The sequence below is a fragment of the Pinus tabuliformis genome, chromosome 2_2, assembly GCF_031772625.1.
Source record: "Pinus tabuliformis cultivar Carrire ecotype Pingquan chromosome 2_2, CPIR1, whole genome shotgun sequence".
Taxonomy (NCBI): Eukaryota; Viridiplantae; Streptophyta; class Pinopsida; order Pinales; family Pinaceae; genus Pinus; species Pinus tabuliformis.
The window spans coordinates 44,257,820-44,278,828 of NC_142300.1; the positions used below are offsets into that span (position 1 = coordinate 44,257,820).

Here is a 21,009-nt window from a genome sequence, read left to right on the forward strand (position 1 = left end):
GGTATACACCAAGGATGGCTTCTATGAATTTGTATCCCAAAGATCCTAATGTGAAGCATGAGGATGTGGAGCAAAGAGGACTTGGGAGTGTGACTCAAACAACGAAGGAAAGGAAGCTAGTTGACTTCGTTGCAAGAGCTGGAAAGAAGAATGAAGGAAGTGAGAAGACAACCTCACGAACATGGAGACACTTGTTGGGAGCATCTTCTACTAATGATCTTCATGATGGAGTTGCAAATGAAGGGAGCCCGAGTGCTACTTCATAGGCAGTGGTTGATGAGGATTATGGAGGTAGAGATCCTGTTGGGATAGTGGACTTTTGTAGATATGCTATGGGCATATATGACTTTCAGTTGACAAAGGACAAGCTAGGAAAGCTTGGATGTACATGTGAGGAGATTGAGGCTGTGCATAGATACTTGAAGACATAACAGCAATGTGACACATGGGTGGATGAGAGTCAGGGAGAAAACTTCCTGGCCTTCCTTTCTCTTTAGATAACCTTGGAGGAAGGTTGGTGTGGAGGCCTTGGTAGGGAGGAACCACATCAACTTTGCAAGGGGCCTTGGAGGAGGCTTCTTTATGACAGATGCAGACTTGGATGCAGATGGCCAGAGGTTGGGATGGAGTCTACATGGGTTGGACATCATGGACAACAAGAGTCATGGACATCAGGTTGGTTATATGGAGCATGTTGCAGATGGGATGGAGTTTCCATGGACCTGAGCATGGGATGATTGATAGGTTCTTGATGAGTCCGAGATGTAGCAGAAGTCAGGGAAAGACTTGTGATGGCATAAGGATGTGCATTCTTATGGTTTGGGCGTATGGTTGGACTGATCACTCGACTAGTTCAAGTCATGAGGGGTACCAATGTGCAGAGATACGTTAGCATGAGGTGAGACGAGTCAACACGTGACAAAGATATGTTGGCATTAGTCGAGACATGGTAACACATATGTGTTGGCATCTGACAGGAAGACTACATGGAGGAGGGACACATGATGAGGTCGACACGAGATGTTGCAGTGGAGATTGTGGTAGAGGGGTCGATGATCATGGATCGAGATGATATCTGATGGAGAGCATACCGTTGAGGTGCATACCTTGGTATGGTGAGCTTGGTGGCAGTTGGTCACTAAGTCGAGACATGATGGAGATGGAGTTCTACATATGTTGCAGGGATGTTTGCCTTATGTGGAGGAGTTGACATCATGGATAATGATGATCTTGGTGGATGGCTACCAGGATGATATGTTGTCGAGGACGACAATGATTTCAGGTGGAGGAGGATGTAAGGCCTTCGTATCCGCGGTGCGGTTGGGCGCCGGGTGACCACGCGCACGCGCCCGGTGGGCATGCGATAGGTGTGCGACGGGCGTGCGATGTGCGACGGGCGTGCGATGTGCGACGGGCGTGCGATGTGCGACGGGCGTGCGAAGTGCGACGGGCGGGCACGACATAACCAACGTGCGGAGGAAAAGCGACGAACAAACGAGTTAAGTGCGACGATACATGAGGAGCATTGCAACACTTAGTGAAAAATGCGTGGAAGGAAAGGGAGCTTATACCTTGGTTTGAAGAGCCTTGCACGATGGCAAGGCTGACCACATATGTGCGCATTTGGGGTGTGCGTTATAGCATGTTTGGGGGTCGGCTGGAGGGCCACCACCCATAGTAGCATGCGTATATATTTGCCATAGCATAGGTTCATTTGGACATCAATCAACTCGCACTCAAGAGCTCGCACTTCCAAGGAGGAGCAGGCGTAAAGTGCGCATGCCTCTTATGGATGTGCATAACTCATGTGCAGTTTCTAGTGCGCAGGTTGGGTTGTGGTAAAGGCCGGTTGTAGGGTGGACGAGGTGCACCCAAGGGCCGTTCTAAAGTGCAGATTGTGCCGGGTTTTGGTAGAGTGTCTCGGTGACTCATGTGAGCACCCACTCTCGTGCAAGACGTGCACATACACTTTGTAAAGGCTATTTGCCTGTTTTGTAAAAGAAACTAAGTATTGACTTGGAGTCTGCCAAGCATTACTTGTATTGTATTATTGAAGAAAGACTGGTTATAATATATTGTCGGGCAGACTTGTTCGGGAGTTGCCCCTCCCCTTTATACTTGTTGCAATTATTGATGTTCTTGTTGTAATTGCTATGGATAATGAATGAGTATGGGCTTCATTAAGTATAAAGGATAATTGTATGTTTACTTGGTTGCAAAACACAAGCTAAGTAATGTTAATGTGAAAGTAGGCATAGTCCACGAATGTTAGTATTGGTGAAAAGAAAGCGTTCGGTGGTGCGCACCTCGCTATAAGCGGTTGAAAGACTACCGCAGGTGTAGGGGCGTGACACTATCCCTCGCTGCTGGTTCAGCCATCATGCTCACTACCTGGTCAACCAGAGTGGTGGAGGCTCCGGAAACCTATCTCCAGTTCTGGAAGGCTTTGATCCGTGTAAGTTGTAACCCCCTCATCTCTCTACTCATTAATTGCTTCAATTTTTAACATCCGATGTTGGTGCTAAATTGCTATTTATAACAAACAAAAAATATATATATGTTTGGTACAGGTTGCCATTGCGCACACCATAGGACACGTAGCAGCCACAGTGAGCATGTCGAAGGTTGCTGTTTCCTTCACCCACGTCATCAAGAGCGCAGAACCAGCGTTTAGTATAGTCGTGTCACGGTGCCTCCTGGGACAACATTTTCCACTGCCTGTCTACCTGTCTCTGTTACCCATCGTAGGGGGCTGTTCTCTCGCTGCGGCCACGGAGCTCAATTTCAACCTTATAGGTAAGTTGTTAATTGGTTTCAGCAAAACTCGCACACAAATCTTATTAATTCATAGCGTTTCGCTCTGGCCTGCATAATTAAGCTGAGCAAAGAGGATTGACTGAAAATGTTTGCATAATTGCAGGATTTATGGGTGCCATGATATCCAACCTCGCATTTGTATTCCGAAACATATTCTCCAAGAAAGGCATGGAGGGGAAGGGGAAGTCAGTGGGGGGAATGAACTACTATGCATGTCTCTCTATGCTCTCGCTGGCTATTTTAACACCCTTTGCATTTGCTGTGGAGGGTCCCAGGCTGTGGGCCACGGGATGGCACAATGCTCTGCACACCATTGGACCTCAATTTGCATGGTAAACTCACTTATATTCTATGTTTTCTTTTTCCTTCCCTTCCCTCACATGACATGACATTACATTATATGCGAAATGTAGCCGATAGTTTCTCTGGCACCGTAATATTTTGATCATTCTTCTAACCAACCATTGACTTGACTTTACCAGGTGGGTTGTTGCTCAAAGTGTGTTCTACCATCTGTACAACCAAGTTTCATACATGTCCCTCAACGAAATATCACCATTAACATTCAGCATAGGCAACACAATGAAAAGGGTTTCCGTGATTGTTTCATCCATCATTATCTTTCACACACCACTCAACCCCATCAGCGTTGTTGGGGCAACTGTCACCATTTTGGGGACATTCCTCTATTCACATGTACCATATTATGTATATATTCTTCTTACTCATGCATACTTTATCTGTTGGAATTTAATTCCAACTGCAATATAAACAGCTGGACGGAAATCTGATTTGCTGTAGATATTCCAGACTGTTGGATGCCTCAAAGTCGTGCTTGATATTTTCCACATTTATGTGCATTAAATTTTCAGAATTAAATTCCCCTGCAACAGCCGACTTCATTTCTTCAAAAGGGATCACCGCTTGATGCATTCAATACGCAGATAAGCTTTAGAAGGTATTTGTATTATTTTATTGTTTAAAGACAAATATGTTTTAACATATAAATGTAATGAACAACAATTCTATTTTATGTGAGAAGAATGATAGAGAGTTTCTTTTTGTAACGCACAGCAGTGCTGAAACTGTAATTTTCAGATAGTGAAAAATCGGTTTGTGGAACTAAAGCATTCCTGCTGTAATCCCTCTGTCAAGAGGAAGATGCTCTTCAGGATAATCTTTTGTGAAAATCCCTCTATGTGAGGAAGATGAATTTGTATCAGTTGGTTTACTGTTTATAAATAGAAGTTTTATTTGCGCGTTGATGTTACACCGTAACCAGAAAATAGTCTTGACATCAAAACAGAGTGTTGCTGATACACGAGTTTCAGCGTTGCTGAAACACTGTTGCTATTACATTGCAAACAACAACTGACAAAACTGCGTTGCTGATACACCGTATTCTGGAAACGATTTTTATTTCCGCTGTGTTAAAACAGAGTATTGTTCTGTTTTTCAGTTTTGTTTAGAATTATCAGAAATTCCAACATGGTATCAGAGCTGGTCTAGGCACTCAGTGAGTCAAAAACAGAGTTTGTTTTTTCACTGTAGGAGCTGTAAGAAGCTTATTGAGCAGATTTTCTCCAGCAGAGAAAGTTTTTGCTTGTTTTTATTTATACAGTCAGTATCTCTTCTTTACCTATACAAGTTAAGATGGCAGATGCTGGAACAGGTTTGACAAATTCCCAACTGCCACAGTTTAATGGGAAAAATCACAGTTATTGGTCCATAACAATGAAAGCGTTGTTTGCTTCTCGAGGAATATGGGAGCTGGTTGAAACTGGCTATGCTGAACCTACAGATGCAACAGCGTTGGCTGCTTTGACAGTAGCAGAAAGAGACCAGTTGAAGAGCGACAGGAAGAAGGATGCCAAAGCTCTCTTTTTTCTCTTCCAATCAGTACATGAAAGTGTTTTTCCACGGATTGCAACAGCAACAAAATCCAAGGAGGCATGGTATATTCTCAAAACTGCCTATCAAGGCTTGGAGAAAGTGAAGACTGCAAAGTTGCAGATGTTGAGGAGAGACTTTGAAACACTCAACATGAAGGAATCTGATACAATAGATTCATTCTTCACTCAAGTTATTGGGTTGATAACCCAAATAAGATCTCATGGTGAGATTCTTGAAGAAAGAAGGATTGTAGAGAAGATCTTGAGAATTTTACCCTCAAGGTTTGAATCTATTGTGGTAGCAATAGAAGAAACAAAGGATATCTCACAGTTCATAGTAGATGAACTGAGTGCTTCTCTTATGTCTCATGAACACAGACTGAGTAGAGGAACAGATTCCTCTTTTGAGCAAGCATTCAAGACTTAGATGTCTTTTGGCCAAGGAAAAGGTCGAGGCAGAGCATATAACAGAGGTCATCGAAGAAGCCAAAACAAAGGCAGAAATAATCCTGCAAGCACAAGCGGAAGGAGCTGCAATCAGAACCAAAATGAAGGTTCAAGCAAACAGCAAGCTCATGGACAAAGGTATGACAAATCCCAAGTCCAATGTCATTATTGTAAGAAATATGGGCACTACGCTAATGAATGTAAGAAAAAACAAAATGACATGAATAGTAGGCAAAATGATAATTTTGCAAATGAAGAAGATAAGAATCCAAAGATTATGCTGTTAACATGTAACATTGCACAAGACAAACAAGAAGATTTTTGGTTCTTAGACTCAGGTTGTAGTAATCACATGACTGGAGATATTGAAATGTTTGCCAATCTGGATGAAAATGTGAAATCTGAGGTAACACCAGGAACTGATAGTAAGATACCTGTCAAGGGTAAGGGTAGAGTCAGTATCCGAGCAAGAAATGGAGAACAGAATATTGTGCTAGAGGTATACTATGTACCTAGTCTGAAATGTAATCTTTTGAGCATTGGACAGCTCATTAACAAATGTTACAATGTGTTCTTCAAAGATGATATGTGTACAATCAGAGACATACCTCCAAGTAAGAAGATCATTGCACAGGTGCAGATGACAAGCAATAGAATGTTTCCTCTCAAACTCAGGGCAGATTTGAAGGAAGGAAGAACTATTGCAGCTGTTACACAAGAAGTCTTTCAGGAACAAGTGAAAGATGAGAATTGGTTGTGGCACTTGAGATTTGGACATCTCAATTTCAGAGGCTTGAATCTGTTGCACAGAAAGGGAATGGTAAAGGGACTGCCATTGATCGAGAAACCGGACAGCCTTTGTGAAGGCTACATCTTGGGCAAGCAACACAAAGAAAGCTTTCCAGCAGGAAAGAGTATAATGGCAAAAGCACCCTTGGAAATTGTTCACTTTGATGTGTGTGGACCGATGAAAATACCATCATTTTCCGGAAATAAATATGTTTTAACTTTCATTGATGATTACACCAGAAAGACATGGGTGTATATGCTGAAACAGAAGAGTGAAGTGTTTGAGAAATTCCACCACTTCAAAACTCTTGTTGAGAAGCAATGTGGGCATTATATCAAAGTGCTCAGAATAGATAGAGGAGGAGAGTACATCTCCAAAGACTTTCTGCGTTTTTGCAGAGAGAATGGCATACAAAAGTAGTTCACCACGAGGTATACACCTCAACAAAACGGTGTTGCCGAAAGGAAGAATAGGACCATTCTTGACATGGTTAGAAGTATGCTGAAGGCAAAACACTTGCCGCATGAGTATTGGGAAGAAGCTGTCATTTGCGCAGTTTACATCTTGATTAGATGCCCAACTAAAGTTGTCATGAAAAAAATACCAGAAGAAGCATGGAGTGGTCAAAAGCAAACTGTCACTCACATGAGAGTATTCGGTTGTGTAGCATATGCACATGTACCGGATCAGCTAAGGAAGAAGCTTGACAGTAAGGGGGAGAAGTGTGTCTTTATTGGCTATTGTGATGAGTCAAAAGCATACAAAATCTATAATCCATCCACCAAGCAATTAATAGTAAGCAGAGATGTGCAGTTCATTGAAGATGAAGCTTGGGATGAAAGCTTAGAGAAGACAGTGAATGTGAAGACAATTACGTCTCACGAAGAAGAAGAGGAAGGGACAGCAGCAAATAATCCTTCCTTGGTGGCTCCTCCTCCACCACAGCAAGTACAACAAACCACACCACAAGCTGGAATTCGAACAGCCTTGAGAAGTCAAGGAAGTGCTTCTCCAAGCACACCACAGGGATCATAAATACCCTCAAGTTCGGACCGAACTTTAAGCACACCAAGAAGACCAAGATTCAGAAATCTGAATGAGATTTATGAACAAGGAGAGGTAAGTAACAATACCAGTCTGAATTCATTATTCGCTTTGTATTCTCATGTTGATGATCTAGTTCATTTTGAAGATGCTGTAAATGAAGATAAATGGATTGAATCAATGAATGAAGAAATTGGTGCAATTGAGAAGAGTAAAACATGGGAGTTAGTGGACCTCCCTGAAGGCAAAGATGTCTTTGGAGTTAAGTGGGTCTATAAGACCAAAAGCAATGCTGAAGGCAAGATTGACAGGCACAAAGCAATACTTGGTGTGAAAGGCTACAAGCAGCAACAAGGCAAAGACTATGATGAAACCTTTACACCAGTAGAAAGGATGGAAATAGTCAGAACAATGTTGTCTATTGCAGCACAACACAAATGGAATATTTATCAGATGGATGTTAAATCTGCATTCCTGAATGGAGTGCTAAAAGAAGAGGTTTATGTTGAACAACCTCCAGGCTATGAAGTTGAAGGCCAAGAGCATAAAGTTTACAAACTGAAGAAGGCTCTTTATGGGTTGAAGCAAGCTCCAAGAGCATGGTACAGCAGAATAGATGCTTATCTAATTGAGAATGGGTTTGATAAGTGTGATGGTGAACCCACACTGTACATAAAGGAGAATGACGGTAAGATTCTTATTGTTGTTTTATATGTAGCTGATTTGATTTTTACTAGCAATGATGCTTCTCTCATTGGTGATTTTAAAGCAGTCATGAAAAGTGAATTTGAAATGACTGACTTGGGCTTCTTAAGATATTTTCTTGGAATTGAAGTAGACCAAAGTGAAAATGGTGTTTTCATTTCTCAATTTAAATATGTAGAAGCAGTGTTGAAGAGATTTAACATGCAGAACAGCAAGGCAGCTGTGACTCCAACTGTAATGGGGTTGAAATTGACCAAGGAAGACAGCAGCAAGGATTTTGATCCAAAATTGTACAAGAGCATAGTTGGCAGCCTTATGTACTTGACTGCAACTAGGCCGGACATTATGCACGTTGTGAGTTTAATCTCCAGATTTATGGAAAGACTGAAAGAGACTCATTGGCAGGCAGCCAAGAGGATTCTAAGGTATGTGAATGGAACGAAGGGGTTTGGTATTTTATACTACTCTTCTGAAAATTTCATGTTGACGGGTTACACTGACAGTGATTGGGCTGGAAGTGTTGATGATAGGAAAAGCAAATCGGGATATGTGTTTCATATGGGATCGGGAGCCATCTCATGGGCTTCCAAGAAGCAACCAGTTGTGTCTTTTTCAACAGCAGAGGCAGAGTATGTGGCAGCAACAGCAGCAACATGCCAAGCAGTGTGGCTGAGAAGCGTTCTCAGAGATTTGTGTCATGAACAAGAAAATGGCACAACCATTTACTGTGACAATAGCTCAACAATAGCATTGTCTAAAAACTCTGTTTTTCATAAAAGGAAAAAGCACATAGACACCAAATTTCACTTCATACGTGAATTGGTTAACAATGGTGAGATTGTTTTGTAGCACTGCAGAACAGAGGGTCAGTTCGCTGACATCTTGACAAAACCATTATGAAAGAAAAGTTTTGATCATTTCAGGAAATGCCTGGGTATGTAGAAAAACCCAACAGTTGAAATTAAGGGGGAGTGTTGTAATTTAATTCCAACTGAAATATAAACAGCTAGACATAAATCTAATTTGCTATAGATATTCCAGACTGTTGGATGCCTCAAAGTCGTGCTTGATATTTTCCACATTTATGTGCATTAAATTTTCAGAATTAAATTCCCCTGCAATAGCCGACTTCATTTCTTCAAAAGGGATCACCGCTTGATGCATTCAATACGCAGATAACCTTTAGAAGATATTTGTATTATTTTATTGTTTAAAGACAAATATGTTTTAACATATAAATGTAATGAACAACAGTTCTGTTTTATGTGAGAAGAATGATAGAGAGTTTCTTTTTGTAATGCACAGCAGTGCTGAAACTGTAATTTTCAGATAGTGAAAAATCGGTTTGTGGAACTGAAGCGTTCCTGCTGTAATCCCTCTGTCAAGAGGAAGATGCTCTTCAGCATAATCGTTTGTGAAATTCCCTCTATGTGAGGAAGATGAATTTGTATCAGTTGGTTTACTATTTATAAAAAGAAGTTTTATTTGCGCGTTGTTGTTACACCGTAACCAGAAAATAGTCTTGACGTCAAAACAGAGTGTTGTTGATACACTAGTTTCAGCGTTGCTGAAACATCGTTGCTGTTACACTGCAAAAAAAAACTGACGGAACTGCGTTGCTGATACACCCTATTCCGCAAACGATTTTTATTTCCGCTGTGTTAAAACAGAGTATTGTTATGTTTTTCAGTTTTGTTTAGAATTATCAGAAATTCCAACATTATCCCTGTAAATGGAAAACAATCATGTTTCTGAAAATTTATTTCAGATGAATCATAAGACTTATTGACTTTAAGTTCCATTTGCAGGAAAAGCAATGAGGGAGTTGATGTAAAAAGACAATGTTTTTTTCAAAATGAGGTCATTTCCATGATGGACTCACAGGTTTCAAAATGAGATGGAAGGACGTCCATGTCCGAGTGAGGTCATTTCCACGGTGGACTTCAAGTTTCTGTGAGGCCATTTCTTTGATTGTGAGGTCAGTTCCATGTTCGACTCCATTGTGACCCTTGTGTTGTCCTCGCAGATGTTCCAAATATTCCCCTTGTGTTGTCCTCACATATGTTCCAAATTTCCATGGTGGATTTCATTTTTTATTAACTATAATATTATTTTTTTAATTAACTTTGATGTTTTTGGAGAAAATGACTTTTAATATTGAGAAAACGTTATTATGATTTTAATAATAATGTCTTTTTTCCTCTTCAGTTTCATTAATATATTATACAATTTTTATCAATTTACTTATAAAATTTAAACAAAAATAAAAATAAAAATATTATTTTCATAATAATAATAATGTTAATATTATATTTTAGTCAATTTTTTTTAATCCTAATGTTATTTTTGTGATAAATATACTTTCTTATTTGCAAATTTATTATATAAAAAATGGGTTTGTATATTTTTTTTCAACATAATCGGTTGCTATTTGTATTCCAAAAAAAGGTTGGGAGACTGAGCTCCTATATTACAAAGTTTTAAGTCCGAAGGTGAAGTAAGGAGATGATTGTGAAGACAAAATTTCCCTTTGCTCCTGTCATTTCTGATTTTTGGGAAACAAGAGAAAGTAAAAATTCTAACAAACTGAAACAAAAGTAAGCAGTATTTGCAACACATCTTTAATCTATCCTAACATAGCTGATCTGGCAAGCTATAGAGTCTTTTGGTTTGCTGTCGACTTCAGCATTCCTGAGACTTGAAGAGCTGGTGCTGGGTGCATTCCTTTTCTCCATCATATATTTCAGGATTTCAATTGATTCTTGGACATGGCTGCATTTGTTGGCCAGATCATTAAACTGTGTCTAGAGTGAGGAGACTCTGTGTAGAAATAGATTGATATCTGCTTCATACTTTTCGCTGGTCAGTCTGGCATGAGAGTCTATTTTGGTGTCCAACAATCTTTGATGCACACAGATTTGTTCCAGTTCCGCCTGTAAGTTAGCACTGTGCAGACAATCTTCAGATCTTGCCATTTCGTGAATGCTGGGAGCTGTCTTAGTGCTCTGTGTGGAGAGTTAGACTTGGAACGTTTGAGAAGTTCTGTCTGATCAATGAAGATAAAGTAGTAGATGGACTAAAAAATAGATCAGTCAGGCAGACAGAAGGACAGAAGGGATAACCTTCCTGAGGTGAAGAAAGGGAGAAAAAGGGAAGGAGCCACAGAGAGGGGATGAGAACAGAGCACAGATCAGCAAACGAAGGAGAAAGCAGGTGAGGGGGAAGCAAAGAGCAACAGTGAGCTAGGGAGGTAGCGGAGATCGCAGTCCTAGCCAAGTCGGGAATCGGGGAACAGGAGTAGTAAAAGACAAGGGAATAGAACAGAGCATAGGAACATGGGGAAGTGCTGGAATTTGAAGGAGGAGGACCACGAAAGAGGAGGTGCGGGATCACGAGGGAGGGTAGGAGGGAGTCACGACAGATAAGAAATCGAGACAATTGGGACAAAGTGGAAGGGGTGACGAGACTAATGAGAGGAGAGAAGATTTTAATCAGAGATTTGGCAGAGGATGGGAGGTGCAGATGTGTGTCAGAGGATCCTATGAAGATGCTACGAATGATAGATTTAGATGCATAACCACGAATCATGAAGAGGGAGAGGATTACGGGAGATGATGATGGGATTCTGTATTATTGCAAAGAAGATTTCCTTTTGGTTTGCCACAAGCTCTGTTGGCATGAATGTCAGCTTCTTTGTTGAGTGAGTGGAGCACATGGTAGAATCTAAGTTCCATGTTTTAACGGGTTAGAGTTTGACACCTGTTAATCATTTGCTGAAGGAAGATATTGGATGCCTTTTGATTGCAAACCATGAGACTGATGATTGTGGTAGAATCTCCAAAAATCACCACTTTTCTAATTCCAAAATTTTGGAGTTGGATTAGACCTTGGTAGAGGGCAAGAGCTTCTGCCCTGTTGCTGGATAAGGAGCCCGGTCCCCATTCATAAGTGGCTATAATGCTACCATTGGGATTTTAGATGACTCCGCCTGCACCTGCTACTCTTGGGTTGGATTTAGAAGCTCCATCGAAGAAGAGGTAGTGGAGATGCTTGCCTTAGAGCCAACTTGCAAATTCTTCTTCTTTGTTCCTTATTTTCCAACTGTGATTCGGGATGCTGGACTGGATGTTGGAATTACTTACAGTCTGATTTCTATTATCCAAAAAATATCCAATAAAATCCCTTTCCTCAACACAAAGGCCAGCGACATCAATTTTCTTCAGGTTTTTGGAAGATATGGTTTCTAACGTTAAATTTTTTGCCTTGCTGCAGAGGTTCCTTATGATGGTTTCCTTGTTCTGAAAGATCATACGGTTCCTGGCCAACCAAATTTTCCATAGAAGGGCATAGGGGAGGGCATCCCAAACCCGCTTGGCTATATTGTTCTTCTTATGCTGCCATGGGTAATTCTTGTTCCATAGATTCAAAACCTCGCCAATTGAGTTTTGGGAATTCCATGGAAGATGATCATTGGGAAATATTCCTTTCAAGCAAGAAATTGCAAAAGGGTAGGTGATAAATAGATGTTGGATGGTTCCTTCTGCCTCTTTACAATTTGAGCATCGCGAAGGTCCTGCTATACCTCTCTTTTGCAGATTATCAACAGTGAAAATTTTCCCTTTCAAGAGGGTAGAGATGAAGAATTTGATTTTGGGGATGGCCTCAAATTTCTAGACAATTTTCCAATGAGTGCAAGCAGGAGCAGGATATTCTTTGTTACACAAGTAATGGTGGCCAGCTTGAATTATATAGTTGGAGCTTGTAGGATCCCACCAAAAACTGTCAATATCATTTTTAATTATGGGGGCGATACTGTGGAGATGAGCTTGAAAGATGTCAAAGCTCTCCTTAAGATCTGAGGGTATGGGTGGAAAAGTCCATCCCATCCATATATGCGAGTGGGTGTTCCACTGCGAGATTTGGTCCAGATACTAGATTCCTTTATTGTAAAGAAAGAGAAGGATTTTATCCATACCTGGTTGACTACTGATAGAATAATTCCCCATAATTTTGTCTACACCAATTTTGATATTGCTGCCTCCATTGGGAACTTTGGAGGTATTTTGGGCCAAAAAAGCGATTACTTTTTTTCATAGTTTCCAAATTTTTGAACTGCTTCTAGTGGGTCTTTCGCAGTCCAAAAGCTGTTGTCTTGGACAACTTAGATATTTAACTTCTAAGACTCTTTTCCACCGTGCTCGTTTCTTGCTGATTAGTCTCCACACGATCTTGCCTCCAAAGGCCAAATTTGAGAGCTTGGGGATCTAATTTTGAGTCCTCCACAATCCTGGCCTTGAATTACTTGCTTCCAGTTAACAAGATTGTACTTCTTTTTTTTGTTTTTCCCCCTTGCCAGAGAAAATGACGAAGAATGCTTTCCATTTTATTAAGGAATATGGCTGGGGCCTGCATTAGAGTGAATTGATAGAGAGGAAGAGATGAGAGCCCTGATTTTAGGAGAATAAGGCGGCCTACCAAGTTAAGCCATGTAGAACCCCACTGCTGCACTTTCCTCTTCATTTTGTCTACAATTGTGTCCCAGATTTCAACTTTTAAGATCCCAATTCTCACAGGCACTCCCAGATAGGTGAAACATTCCGAATTCAATTTGCAAGGGACCCCAAAAGTGTTGGCTATACTATGAAGGGTTTGGGTTGTTGCATGCCAACCATAGATGTAGCTTTTTAAACGGGTTATCAAGCCTCATGAATAGCTCATATATTTGTCAAGAAGAGTTTTGAAACGACGAGCTATTATGATAGAAGCCCCTCCTATCAACAGAGTGTCATCCACAAATTGGGAATGGTTTATGTTTTTGACTCCATTCTCGAATTTTATGCCAGTGATGAGACCAATTCGCCTTTTGTAATCTAAATCTTTGTTGAATGGTTCTGCCATCAAGATAAATAGGTAATGGGAGAGAGGGCAACCTTGTCTCTGCCCTCTCGAAGATTGAAAGGGAGGTCCAGGTCTACCATTAACAATGGGGGGAATCTAAGGCCCCATGATGTAGGCTTTGATGAGATCAAGGAGGGGCTTAGCAAAACCCATTTTCTTAAGGACAATGATAAGAAAGGAGTGCCTTACCCTATCAAACGCGTTGGCCAAATCTAGCTTCAGGATGAACCCTTTTTCTTTTTTGGAATGGCTAGAATGGATTGCTTCTTGAACAAGGAGGATTGAGTCAGAGATTTGCCTGTTGGCCAAAAAGCCACCTTGGTTTTCACATATGAGCGAAGGGAGAAGAGGTTTGAGACGAGTGGCTAAGATTTTTGTGAGGATTTTGTAAGAGGAGTTGCAAAGAGAGATGTGCCGGAAGCGGGAGAAGGTCGTAGGGTGATTCTCTTTGGGGATGAGGGCTAGATAGGTGGAATTGGTATAGCCTCCTATATCCTAGTAAATGGAAAACAATCATGTTTCTGAAAATTTATTTCAGATGAATCATAAGACTTAAGACTTATTAACTTTAAGTTCCATTTGCGGGCAAAGCAATGAGGGAGTAGATATAAAAAGACAATGTTTTTTTCAAAATGAGATACAAGGACATCCCAGTCCCAGTGAGGTCATTTCCACAATGGACTCACAGGTTTCAAAATGAGATGGAAGGACATCCAAGTCCCAGTGAGGTCATTTCCACGGTGGACTTCAAGTTTCTGTGAGGCCATTTCTTTGATTGTGAGGTCATTTCCATGTTCGACTCCATTGTGACCCTTGTGTTGTCCTCACAGATGTTCCAAGTGTGCCCCTTGTGTTATCCTCACATATGTTCCAAATTTCCATGGTGGATTTTATTTTTTCTTAATTATAATATTATTTTTTTTTTATTAACTTTGATGTTTTTGGAGAAAATGACTTTTAATATTGAGAAAATATTATTATGATTTTAATAATAATGTGTTTTTTTCCTGTTCAGTTTCATTAATATATACTACAAGTTTTCTCAATCTACATATAAAAATTAAATAGAAAAAAATATATATATTTTCATAATAATAATAATGTTAATTTTATATTTTAGTCAATTTTTTTAAATCCGAATATTATTTTTATGATAAGTATACTTTCTTATTTGTAAATTTGTTATATAAAAAATTTATTTACATTAATAATAATGTAATTTAATTATTATTTTAAATGAAACTACATTAATAAATTTATATTTAGTAAAAGACATACGTTAAAATAATTAATAATTTACATTGCAATATTAGAAAAATATATACAAGAAAAAACATAAAAAAATTAAAAGAAATTAAGGATTAATCTTATTTACATAAAATATAAAATAAAATAGCTTAACTATAATTGATATTTTATAAAATAAAATACGGGGCTTTGGATTGACGGTGAATGGGTGCATTGTTAAGGCACTCCTCACAATAGGTCACTAGTTCAAATCACTTGTGGGTGCTTACCTACCAAAAAAGAAGATAATTGATATCTTATAAAAATGGATATTTGACAGTTTAATGATAATTGATATTGAAAGGCCATTATGGTTTTAAGAATTATATATGATCACTTTATATTGAGGGAGATGACACACAATAATTAATATTGATTTACATTAATTTTTATTCTTTATTTATTGTTTTACCAATCAGTGTATTTTAGATTTAATGAGAGAAAAAATAATTAATGCAATGATGCTAATTAAATGGTTGATAAATATTAATAAACATTAATCCATGATAAAAATAAGAAACATTTACATTATGATATCTCTTATATTATTAGAATAAAAAATAATAATAATTAAATTATAACTTCATTTTTTATTATTAATTACAAAAATATTTCATAAATATGTATCCATGATAAAAATAAGAAACATTTACATTATGATATCTCTTATATTATTAGAATAAAAAATAATAATAATTAAATTATAACTTTATTTTTTATTATTAATTACAAAAATATTTCATAAATATGTAGTAAAGATTAAATCCTTATCATCCATCTATTAGTCATTGATAAATAACTTAAAATTATGAAATCTCTATTTCAAAATAGACACACATAATAATAATAATAATAATAATAATAATTAAATATAAAAGATATTTTTTATTTGTAAATAGACTTTCTCACAATATTGTGGACCACTACTATGACTTATCAATGTCCCATGCCAAAAAAACGGTAACTCAAGCTGTAATCAAAATCTTATATGTACGTGAGTAAATGTAGACAAAGTGGTTGAGGAGGGCTATAAACTTCGTCGTTGCTCTTATATGATTCCCCAAACTAACATGCTTAGCTTGTATTGATTAGGCATAGGCCACCCCCAACGAGTTTTCACTTTGTACATCTTGGCTCTTGCTTAGTCATTGGATCATTACTTTAGAAGAAGAAAACAATCTCATATATATATATATATATATATATATATATATATATATATATATATATATATATATATATATTAAAAAGGGCATACCTATATTTGACATAAATGTCAAGTCTCTATCTTGACTAGTACTAAATATTTCATGGACATTTTGATGTAAAATGCTTACCATGTACGAATTGATTATTTATAATGAAATTAACGGAGATGTGTCCTTCACTGCTTGCCATAAATTTGAAATGTGACATTTAAAAAATATTAATAACAAAAGAAAATTCAGTGTCGGCCACCAATAAAATATTTCATTATCTAGAGAGAGAGAGCTCGGTGATTCCAAGACAAAGGATGCTTGTATATATTATATAAACCAATTGAAAATAAATAAAATTCTTATGTTTTTAAGAATTCTATATGTTTAATTTATATTGAGGGAGATGAGACACAATAATTAATACTGATTTATATTACTTTTTATTCTTTATTTCTTGTTTTAACAATGTGTATATTTTTAGATTTAATGAGAGAAAAAATAATTAGTGCAATGATGCTAATTAAATGGTTGATAGATATTAATAAACATTAATCCATGACAGAAATAAAAAACATTTACATTATGATATCTCTTACATTGTTAAAATAAATAATAATAATAATTAAATTATAACTTCATTTTTCATTATTAATCACAAAAATATTTCTCAAATATGTAGCAAAGATTAAATCCTTATCATCCATCTATTAGTCATTGATAAATAACTAATAATTATGGAATCTCTATTTCAAAATCAACACATAGTAATAATAATTAAATATAAAAGATATTTTTTATCTGTAAATAGACTTTCTGACAATATTGTGGACTACTGCTATGACTTATCAATGTTACATGACAAAAAAACCATAACTCAATTTGTAATCAAAATCTTATATGTATCTAAGTAAATGTAGACAAAGTGGTTGAGGAGGGCTATAAACTTCCTCACCGCTCTTGTATGATTCCCCAAAATAACATGCTTAGCTCGTATTGATTAGGCGTAGGCATCCCCCTTCTTGCTTAGTCATTGGATCATTAGTTTATAAGAAGAAAACAATCTCATATATATACATACATACATACATAGATATATATATATATATTAAAAAGGGCATAGCTATATTTGACATAAATATCAAGTCTCTATCTTGACTAGTACTAAATATTTCATGGATATTTTGATGTAAAATGCTTACCATGTACCAATTGATTATTTATAATTAAATTAAATGAGATGTGTCATTCCTTCACTGCTTGTCATAGATTTCATATGTGACATTTAAAAAATATTAATAACAAAAGAAAATTCAGTGTGGGCCACGATAAAAAAATCTTGTGTTTTTAAGAATTCTATATGATTACTTTATATCGAGGGAGATGATACATAATAATTAATATTGATTTATATTACTTGTTATTCTTTATTTATTGTTTTAACAATGAGTATATTTTTAAATTTAATGAGTGAAAAAATAACTAGTGCAATGATGCTAATTAAATGGTTGATAGATATTAATAAACATTAATTCCATGATAGAAATAAAAAACATTTACATTATGATATCTCTTACATTATTAAAATAAATAATAATAATAATTAAATTATAACTTCATTTTTTATTATTAATTACAAAAATATTTCATAAATATGTAGTAAAGATTAAATCCTTATCATCCATCTATTAGTCATTGATAAATAACTTAAAATTATGGAATCTCTATTTCAAAATAGACACACATAATAATAATAATTAAATATAAAAGATATTTTTTATTTGTAAATAGACTTTGTGACAATATTGTGGACCACTACTATGACTTATCAATGTTACATGCCAAAAAAACCATAACTCAAGTTGTAATCAAAATCTTATATGTATGTAAGTAAATGTAGACAAAGTGATTGAGGAGGGCTATAAACTTCCTCAGCGCTCTTATATGATTCCCCAAAATAACATGCTTAGCTTGTATTGATTAGGTGTAGGCGACCCCCAACGAGTTTTCACTTTGTACATCTTGGCTCTTGCTTAGTCATTGGATCATTACTTTAGAAGAAGAAAACAATCTCTTATATATATATATATATATATATATATATATATATATATATATATATATATATAAGGGCATAACTATATTTGACATAAATATCAAGTCTCTATCTTGACTAGTACTAAATATTTCATGGATATTTTGATGTAAAATGCTTACCATGTACCAATTGATTATTTATAATTAAATTAAAGGAGATGTGTCATTCCTTCACTGCTTGTCATAAATTTGATATGTGACATTTTAAAAATATTAATAACAAAAGAAATTCAATGTGGGCCACAGATAAAATATTTCATTATATATATATATATATATATAGAGAGAGAGAGAGAGAGAGAGAGAGAGAGAGAGAGCATGCTTCCAAGACAAAGGAGACTTGTATATATTATATAAAGCAATTGAAAAAAAAAAAAAAATTTCTTATGTTTTTAAGAATTCTATATGATTACTTTATATTGAGGGAGATGACACACAATAATTAATATTGATTTATATTACTTTTTATTCTTTATTTATTGTTTTAACAATGAGTATATTTTTAGATTTAATGAGAGAAAAATTAATTAGTGCAATGGTACTAATTAAATGGTTGATAGATATTAACAAACATTAATCCATGATAGAAATAAAAAAACATTTACATTATGATATCTCTTACATTATTAAAATAAATAATAATAATAATTAAATTGTAACTTCATTTTTTATTATTAATTACAAAAATATTTCATAAATATGTAGTCAAGATTAAATCCTTATCATCCATCTATTAGTCATTGATATATAACTTAAAATCATGGAATCTCTATTTCAAAATATACACATGTAATAATAATAATTAAATATAAAAGATATTTTTTATTTGTAAATAGACTTTGTGACAATATTGTGGACCACTACTATCATATGAAAAATGTAGCCCAGGGTTTTTTTGTCACCTTAATATCTTGATAATTCTTCTCACCAACCATTGACCTTACCTTACCAGGTGGGTTGTTCCTCAAAGTGTGTTCTACCATCTGTACAACCAAGTTTCATGCATGTGCCTGAATGAAATATCGCCATTAACATTCAGCATAGGCAACACAATGAAAAGGGTTTCCATGATTGTTTCATCTATCATTATCTTTCACACACCAATCAGCGCTGTAGGGGGCAATTATGGCAATTATTCGCAGGTATCATATTATGTATCTATTCTTCTTAATCATACTTTATCCTGGTAAATGCAAAGTAATCATGTAAAGACATGATTGGGAAAATTTCTTTCAGATGAAGTTCCATTTGCAGGAAAAGACAATGCTTTTTTCAAAATGAGATACAAGGACATCCCAGTCCCAGTGAGGTCATTTCCACATTGGACTGACAGGTTTCAAAATGAGATTGAAGGACGTCCAAATCCTAGTGAGGTCATTTCCACGATGGACTTCAAGTTTCTGTGAGGGTATTTCCAGGTTGGATTTGATTGTCAGGACATTTCCATGTTGGACGCAATTGTGACCTTTTTGTTGTCCTCACAGATCTTCCAAATGTGACCTTTGTGTTGTTCCCACGGAGATTCCAAATTTCGATGGTGGAGTTTATTTTTTTATTAATTATAATGTTTTTGATAAAAATGTATAGAGCACTTAAAATTATCAATTTTGATAGTTTTTACTTGGATTTACAGAAATCTTTGTTTAAGTTTTTCAAAATATGACTGGAATTTCCATAACTTCCAAGGCAAAAAAGCACAATTTTTAGACTACTGCTTTTTGAATATTATTTTTTTATTAACTTTGATGCTTTCCATAAAATGACTTTTAATATTGAGAAAATATCATGATTTTAATAATAATGTGTTTTTTCATGTTCAATTTCATTAATATATACTACCAGTTTTATCAATTTACATATAAAAATTTAAATAAGAATAAAAAATATTATTTTCATAATAATGTTAAGTTTGGAATGTTAAATAATATTGTCTTGATGATGAACCACACTAGTTGGTTTGAGGCGGGTTGGCTTAAATTTACAAATGTGGTTTCTTCTGAAACTAGTTTCATATATTCCAAATATAGATCGCAGAAGCTTGAATTTGAATAACATTAAGTTTATATTTTAGTCAACTTTTTAAAATCCCAATATTATTTTTATGATAAACGTATTTTCTTATTTATAAATTAATTATATAAAAAAATATTTATATTAATAATAATGCAATTTAATGGGGAGGTCGGGCGGAGATGGAGGCGAGCGGAGGCAGTAGGGATCGACCTGGGGTCACCTAGGATGCTAGCCTAGGTAGCTACTGTACAGGGTCTAGGTGTTTTGTGGCAGAAAGCGGCAGCCACGGTACGGGGGTCGACAGTTGGTGGACGTTTCGAGGCGGGCTGGTCGCAAAAGAGGCACAGCTTGGAAGGCGTTTTGATTACCCTGGAGGTCTTCAGTGAAAACGGCATGTTTCAACCATAACCGCAGAGGCAGCGGAGGGTTTGGCTGTTAATGGTGTTGTTAAGAGCTAAGCTGAAGACTAAACAGCGAAACGGCAAAGTTAAGCTATTTTCCGGAGAGACAACAGCTGTTTTGGGGAACCGGCGTTTACCCGTTCCGAAGCGGCAGTGACAGCTACAGCTAAGTGCAGTGTAGAGTGGCAGGTACTGAGTTTTTTACTGTTTTTTCACCATGGTAAAGTCTAACGAGTCGGTTGACCTGGAACCGGCACCGGAGGATTTGCTTTCAGCTTGGGGGAAAGATGTAACCGCCCAAAACTTGGTTAAGTTCTTTGGGTCAGTTGGCAGCCATGCGGATGCGGAGCCGGTTACGGAAGGCGCGTGGAACCCCAAGAGGAAACCCGAGCAGATAGAGGTCAAGGCAGGAGTGGACGGAT

The 21,009-nt window shown here is 36.6% G+C and overlaps 1 protein-coding gene across 1 annotated transcript; it reads left to right on the plus strand.

Annotated features, from left to right (window-relative positions):
- Positions 1–2,528: 2,528 nt before the first annotated feature.
- LOC149191407 (glucose-6-phosphate/phosphate translocator 2, chloroplastic-like) lies at positions 2,529–20,744 on the plus strand. Its single transcript, XM_089406644.1, has 4 exons — positions 2,529–2,796; positions 2,921–3,149; positions 3,300–3,513; positions 20,601–20,744. The coding sequence occupies exons 1-4, from the start codon at positions 2,616–2,618 to the stop codon at positions 20,742–20,744; spliced, it is 768 nt and encodes a 255-aa protein (XP_089262770.1). The 5' UTR covers positions 2,529–2,615.
- Positions 20,745–21,009: the final 265 nt, after the last annotated feature.

Bases quoted from the DNA above. Each gene is read 5' to 3' on its own strand.
- LOC149191407 (XM_089406644.1), top strand. From the start codon at position 2,616: ATGTCGAAGGTTGCTGTTTCCTTCACCCACGTCATCAAGAGCGCAGAA. The intron at 2,797-2,920 runs GTAAGTTGTTAA...GCATAATTGCAG, and splicing joins GCTCAATTTCAACCTTATAG to GATTTATGGGTGCCATGATA. The intron at 3,150-3,299 runs GTAAACTCACTT...TGACTTTACCAG, and splicing joins ATTGGACCTCAATTTGCATG to GTGGGTTGTTGCTCAAAGTG.